Here is a 7500-nt window from a genome sequence, read left to right as displayed (position 1 = left end):
TGAATTGTAATTGAACTTTGCTCTATGCGCTGGCACTGGTAGGACCGAGCAACGTAAGTATCCAATGACATGACAGCCCGGTGTCGCACACCCGGTGCGGTGTTTGAAAAGGGGTGGAATGAATTATTAAAGTAAATATGTTTTCCTATTTAATGTGGCAGGGAATAGTTTAAAGGATTTATGGAGAGAATTCTGATGATTCGAACCAACCCAAGACTCATTTTTGTTTACTTTACGAGACGAAATTATTATGGTAAGGAATGTTTAAAGGGTTTGGAGCTAGTTTGGTGGATATACAAAATACAGCAAAGGCATCAGTTTCGGAGAGTGCTGTCTTCTAAAAGATATTGTGAAAAGGTTGATATGAAAATCGATATTCTTTTGTTAGGTGACGAGTTTTGCCAGGTAGCAGTTGCCAATCGATTGACCCAATTATTTTGCCCTTCTTACTACAATACTTTTGTAATGAAATACTTTTGTTTCGTTTAGAAATAGAGATAAAATAAAAATAAGCGCCGCTCCATATGCTAAAGAAACTATTAACATTCTTTTCCCTTGTGCAAAGCTTACAACAAACGTTATCCATCTAATGAAAATGCGGGAGAGCGTAAAATGTTGCTCATCATCTTTTGGCTAGCCACGGTCAGCAAAGGCTGGCTGGTTGGCCCCGGGATGGAAATGGATGCCACGCTAGGTGAATGCCACGTGTGTTGTGTCCAAAAATAAGCATCAGCATCCCGTACCATTGCTTGCTTGCTTGCTTGCTTCCGATCCACGCGAAGCATCGCGCATCTCGGAATTATGACCGCATTCCCGAGCGGTTACCCCCCCCCCCCCCCCTCCCTTCGAAACACAGATACACTCACGCCGGATTCTGGCCTCAAAAGAAAGGTTTTATTTTTGGGGAAGTGAGGCTGCACTGCACTGCAAATTTGCGAACCTGTTTAGTGTCTGCGAGTAGGATTCGCTAAATTGAAAGAACAAATGAGCCCTTCTAAATGACCAAACGATGCCTTGATGTCTTTAAGTTTTACGAACTGGTTTTTTTTTTGGCAACAATTTACTGCGAGATGAGTATTGGATCTATTTTTCGAACACAAGATGCATGCAGACACGATGCACACCTTCCATTTGCTGGGCCGATTGGAGAGACTGGTGCTGACGGGGGCTGCTGTACAGTGCACAGTCACGAGTGAATGCAAGTCGCAAAACCACTTCCAGTCACTAATTCCTTGTGTCCTTGTATCCCGAGAATCAAACCCAAACTATCGGGAACCCGGGGAATGGGAAAAAGCGACACAAACCTTTGGAGAACACCTCTTCTAATGTGCACTGCACGCACTACCACAATTGCACGCACGAAACAATAGACGCACAGAAAGAACGAGATCTCGATCACGATCACGATGACGAGCAAACCGGGAGCAGACCAGCGGGTTCTACAGCGACGTACACTCCACGACGAACTGAGCGCGGACGCTGCTGGTCGTGCTGGTCGGTGGATGATCAAGTAGCAAACCGCGTGTGCAAACTACCTGGGTTCCCGTTTTACCGTTGTGTTACCTGTAGGACGCCGGACGGTCCGGACGATGACAGGCAGCCAGGCAGCAGGCGGTCTCACTCTAGCGCGTGAGCCGATCGTGAGCTCCGTGAGACCGGGGTGCTGTTGGCCATTTTTCAGTAGCACCACCCGCCACCACACACCACGCTGCAAAGCGCACCACGACCACTGCACTCGACGCGTGACGTCGCGCGAGGTGGTGGAAAATGCGAGAAGCACCGCTATAAGTCACACTTTATTTGCTGCTGTCCGTTTTCCACGCGAGAATTTTCACTCACAGACTTCCATTCGGGGGTGCGATCCTCGTCGTCGCCGTCGTCTTCGATCGCGATCTCAACGCGCCGAATGCTGGCAGATGAGTCAGAGTAGCCCCCGAGTAGCCGGCCACAACTCTCGCTTTCGATTCTGAGATGCTCGGTGCGCATAGTTGATGTTACACGTCAGCATCATCATCATCCCTGTTCACACCCCCACCCACTCGGGGTTGTTGGACGGAATGCCATCCATACGGTGGCCAGAAGAGACTAGCGTGCGCGCGCACTGATGTGTCATTTAGCGTTTTTTGTTGGGGGATGAAAACAGACAAAGAAAGGTTGGTTCACCCCTGATGGGGTCAAAGCAGAGGGGGTTGGAAAGTGTGTGACCATTAATTTAAATCTGAAATTTGTCCTTCAAATCCCCCTCCTCCACCCCGCTGGCGGAGTGTGCGTTGTCGGTCTTCATTTGGGCATGCTTCACCTTGGCTTACTCACGCGGATAGGGATGATGTGGCCGAGGTCACCCGGGGGGGGGGGGGGGGGGAAGTGATTCAACCTTGGAACAAGATGGTGATGTTGTGTTAATCTTTGTCCGCTCCCTAGTTAATCCCATTCCCGTTTAATCATCGCTTTATTTAGACACTTAGGGATCTCGTAGACAACGCGCGTCCTGCGGCCCCGTGTCCGGCCACCGCCTTTTTGTTGTCGTTGTGGAAAATAAAAATAACTTTGTCATCTGAACTATTTGCTTCGCTACCGTTAGTGACCAAAATCCGTCCCGGACTTTGCGGGGCCTTCGCCGAAGTGACACAAACACAGCGAGCGTGAGGTTGTTTCGCTGAAAACCGGAATTGAAAAAGGAATTCACGTCATCGCAACCAGTGGCGATGGCGAGGCTGCAAGTGATTTGGAGCGGAACGGCCATCGGTGCGTCGGACAGAAAGAGGGAGAGCTAGAGAGCGAACGTAATGCGTCCTCCATGTTTCCACACGATCGCTCATCGGAAGAGCGGAAGAAGCGGATCTTTTACCGGGCTGGAACCAGGGCCTGGAGTTGTGCTTCAGTAGCACTTTCTTCGAAGCGTCGATTTTGAAAGGTGCTGATCAATATGAACGCACACATACCCACTGGCTGGTGTGAGTGGATTTGCGGTGCCAGTGATTGTGCAGGCAGCTGGAAAATAAAATAAACCGGAACCGGAACAGGAACCGGTAGTGTGGTGGCGTTTGACGGGTGACAACGCCTTATCTGCTTAGCCGGTTGCCTGCACACGGATCATGTGGTTCCCAGGAAGGACAGAAAAGTCCTACGCGTGTTTCGTCTTTTTCTCTTTGGCAGGAAGAACATATTTCAAAGTATGATGCCTTTATTTCTCTAAATGCTGATTCTTGGAATATGACGTTCGGTTTGGGGCTTTTTCCATATTTTTCCTGAGTAACCAAAGCTTCAAACGCGTTGACAGAACAGAATAATGAAGCGAACATTCCTTTAAAACAGGCAACCAGACCAAATCCCCGGTCCACGGTCCATGCCCTCGAGCGGCCGTTTCTTGTGCACCGGTTCTGTGGCTGGAGCTACCGTCATGTCGCCTATCGAGTCATGTTGCACATGACTTCCTTATCGTGGCTTTAGCTTTTCCGCGAGCGAGCGTGAATGTGCTTGTGTGCGTTCTTTGCATGCATGCACACATCGCCGAGTGACTGAGTGACTGACTGACAGGCCCCGGAATGCAGGAGGGTTTGGTGGCCAGCGAAAAGGGCATCACCCGTGAGCGAGCGGACGTGCGATCGCTCGCTCGCTGCCAACGGAAATAAAATAAAATTCTCGTGAAAAACGTACGCAAACTGCCAGAGCCATGGAGCGCATACAATGCAATGCCAGGACCTGGGTCGTACCTGCTGCAGGTACGTGGATGTTGCGCCATCCTGCCACTGGAATGGAGGTAAAAATGGAAAAAAATGGCTCGCATGTGGCCATTCTTTAGCGACGAGCATCTCAGCTCATCCTATGCGGGTTGCTGAACGTAGACAGCAGCTTCAGCAGGAGGTGGTACAGGGATTGGGTGGAAAATGTCTTTTACGTTTTCAGTTCGCAGAACACACGCAGCCTACGACCAGTTAGAGAGCTCGCTGGAAGTGGTTCCGGACACACGGGCGCCTGAAGAGTGAATCATTAGAGAAATGTTGGCCCACAAATTTTGGCACTCGACTTGGTTTGACTTGTTTAGAAACGGAAGACATTCGGGGAGTAGAATTCGGGACTGTGTACGAGGTACGAGGCCGAAATGTAGTGTCTCGTCGTGCAGTGCAAAAATATTACTAATAACTCAAAGGACTTCTCTCACCCCTGCAGGTTTTTCCCCCCCTCCCTGATAGCTTAATTCGCTTTCTCCGTGCCCTGACCAGCAGAGCAGAGTCAGAGAGGCAGAAGATTATCAAATTGTCTCATCGGATCTGGCTCAAGATTTGGCACTTGGCAAGCCTTGGAGCCGACTGGGTGTGTGCCTTTATTGGTCCGACTCGGTAACGATCATCATCATCACGCCGACGATGATGATGCTGCTGCTGGTGATCCACGATTGAATTTGCCGCCTTGCCACTCGCCAAAGACCTTGGAGGGTGCTTCTTGCTGGTTGTTCCGTCTGGCGTTCACGGGAGACAGATTAAACCTCGGGGAAAAGGGGGTTGAAATGGCGGAGCTTATTTATAGTTCGGATGACGCAGCAGCAGACAGGTCGGTCAGTTGGCCTGCGGCGTTCGTTTGGCCCCTGCATCTGTATCTGTGTATGCATACGTCTTATTAGGTGTTTGATTGAATTTGCTTGCGGCTTAGGTTGCGATCCATAATTGAAAGCTAGCCAGCCAGCCCAGGGAGCCCAGGGAGTGGAGTGTGGTCGCATCTGCCCAATTGGCATCCTTGTTTACCGGACTACCGATAAATGAGGCCTCCGGGTTCGGGTGTCGGTATTTGGAGCATTAAACGAGATGGCACTAGACTGGGCGTTGCATTTTCGTTCAATTATGCTTAATCCTCGTTTCCTCATCACCAACAGACGTCTAGCGGTATGTCTCGGTTAGGATATTGTCAGCTTATGGCATTAGACAAAGCATAACTTAACCTCCGGAACGCGCACATACAACCCCCGTTGTGCTCCGGTCTTTTCTTCCATTCCATCCGCTCTAATCTTCGATGATGCATCACAATACGAACGCATGTCAGACGTGCAGTGTTTGCGACAAATTTTTTTTTCTCTAGTGGATCTGAATCTATCTTTTCTCTTTGCTAGAAGAAGCAGCAGCAGCAGCAGACGGTGTGACACTCGAGACGGCGAACAAAATATGACAGTTTCATGAGTTTGTACTCGATGACGCCCCGCTCGATGATGCTTGTTCGACGAAATGCACCACGAAGTATGCAGCGTTCTGTGTGCTGCTGTGCCCTGTGCAACGCTGGAAGTAAATGCCTTTCCCTTTTTCGCTTTATGAAATTCCACTAGAAACTGTGAAGGAAAGGGTAAAGCGAATCCTGCAGCGCCTTGCAGCGCGAACGCAAGTGCTTCAAACAAGAAACTCTCGTTGAAAGTCGAGACAGGGGGGGGAGCGGAGAAACTTGGAACGAACAAAATGGGCCCCGGGCCCTTGGCGACCTCGCATGTGCATCGGAACAGCTCGAGCTCAAGCTCAAGTGCGGGACCGAAGCCCCGGGATCGAATGATTCTCGACTCATACGTGACGGTTTGTCAAAATCTGTGCGCAGCACGCTGGCGCTGCTGCTGCTGCTACCGTTTGGTCGTTTTTACCTTTCATGAAGTAGCGGCATTCTTGCTTGGATTCTCTGTTGCCCCCGTTTGGCCTGCTGCTTCTCCTCATTATTTGAACCGCGCGCGCGCGCGCCAAGGGTTCTGACAGGCAAAAGCTGGCCAACGGGAGGGCAGAGAGTGGGTGGGGCTAATGCAGTCAAGGTTCATGGTTCTTTTGAGCACCACAATCCTCGTGCCGTGGGTTCTTGCCTCCATGGTTCATGCCGTTCGAACGACTTTGATCCACTTTTTAAGGCAGATAAAAATTCAGATCGCATTCCTCGCAAAAAAGAAAAGGGAGCACTGTCGCAACGGTGTTCGACGTTTAAGATGCAATCTTCGGCTTCACTTTTCTGTGTATCTGTTCGCTGGCTTGCTGGCTTGCAGTCTTTGCTGCAATCGATGGCACTGGACCACGACCGGGGGTTTAGGTGCCCTGACTGCCGAAAAAAGTTACATTAAAACTCGGTTCTAGCAGCGCGTGGTACGCTGTATGCTTCGGAATGTGACCCTTGGGATGCAGGACACAAGCAGAACGACCACCAACACACACGCGTCATTGTGTCCCCTGCGGGGGTTTGTTGGGAAAGGTTTGGTGGCTCATTATTTTTTGCGTTTTCCCGTAATCGCAATCGCGGCAGGACAGCACTAAGCTGGGCCGGTGGCACGTAGTAGCACGTAAAATAATAAAATGCATTTTCTGGCCAACCAGCCAGCCAGCCAGCCAGCTTGTGCGCATAGCAATGAAGCATACAGCACAACTGCTTGGTGCTGCTGGGTGCTGGGCACCAACTGTTTACGGAATGCAGCGCATACCCGCAAGACCACACTGGTGGCAGTATGTTGCAGGCACATACTGCCTCTTTTTCTGTATCTCTGCACCTTTCTGTGGCACAGCAGGACAGCTTGCGCCTTCTCATAAATATCGCTCGCTCGCCCGTTGCTCACTGTGGGCGTCCTGTCGGGTTGCCGCGAAAGTCCAAATGCGAAAAGCATTTCTTTGTTGCTGCTGCACGAAAGATGGAACAACATCTTATTCTCGTGTCCTTCTTCTTCGTCCTGTAAAGTGTTTTCCTTTACGTGATAAAAGGAAGGGAACGGGTTAGTGACCGAAAGGATAGGGGATGCAAACCCCTCCCCCCGGCGAGTGGTGTGTGTTTATTGATGCAAACGAAGCACGCGAGATGATGATCTATGATGGTGCGCGTTCTTCATACATCCCAGCCATCGGTCCTGGAGCGAGTGGAAAATGAGAAAATGTGCACCCGCCAGTCCAGGGGGTCAAGGTATGCTTCCATTAGAGATGGGACCCCCGGCGACCCGCAAAATGGAGCTCATTTGCGATGGAAAGTTTAGAGCCATGCTAGGGTGGAATCTTCGCGACCGGTCGCGTTAAATGAGATGCAGCACGACTGACGAGTTAACCCCCGGCACGTGGTGAAAATTATGTTCCGTTGCAATTTTCAATTTTCCAACCAAAAATGACCCCCCCTAGAGTGACGTGGGAGGGATGCACTGCATGCGCACCGTCGTGTACCGGTAGACGTATGGAAATTTAATTCCACGAGGCACCTACAACATTGCACAACATCCCCCCCCCGTGGGGAGCTAGTGCGATCGTTTATCTTCACGGAATTAGTGTGTTCACCGCGGAGCCGATACCAAAACAGTGCGCTGGCCGTCGGTATCGTTTTGGTTGGAGCGTGAAATATGGGATGCAATTATTTACGATCCGTTCACGATTTGTTCGTGTTTTTTTTGTGTGATGTGTGGAATTTTTAGAACTAGCACCTTGTTGGTACCTCACGTTTGCCTCGCGTTGTTGATTGGCCATCGCCTGCCAATCTACCGGTCCCTGTGCCCGACATAAACAGCTCTGACAT

General features: G+C 50.4%; 1 protein-coding gene across 3 annotated transcripts in view; it reads right to left on the bottom strand.

Moving 5' to 3' along the window:
• LOC126577262 (putative mediator of RNA polymerase II transcription subunit 12) overlaps positions 1–7500 on the bottom strand; it is a 222942-nt gene that overhangs the window by 163463 nt on the left and 51979 nt on the right. Inside the window, exon 1 of one of the 3 annotated variants that reach the window (XM_050238751.1) lies at positions 1125–1538. The exons of the other annotated variants lie outside the window; for them this stretch is intronic. Coding sequence (XP_050094708.1) covers positions 1125–1131 — 7 coding nt within the window. The 5' untranslated portion in view covers positions 1132–1538. Of the gene's footprint in view, positions 1–1124; positions 1539–7500 lie in introns of those variants that run through there. 3 annotated transcript variants of the gene reach the window in all.

The sequence above is a fragment of the Anopheles aquasalis genome, chromosome 3 (assembly GCF_943734665.1).
Source record: "Anopheles aquasalis chromosome 3, idAnoAquaMG_Q_19, whole genome shotgun sequence".
Taxonomy (NCBI): Eukaryota; Metazoa; Arthropoda; class Insecta; order Diptera; family Culicidae; genus Anopheles; species Anopheles aquasalis.
This window is presented reverse-complemented; position numbering and strand designations above follow the sequence as displayed.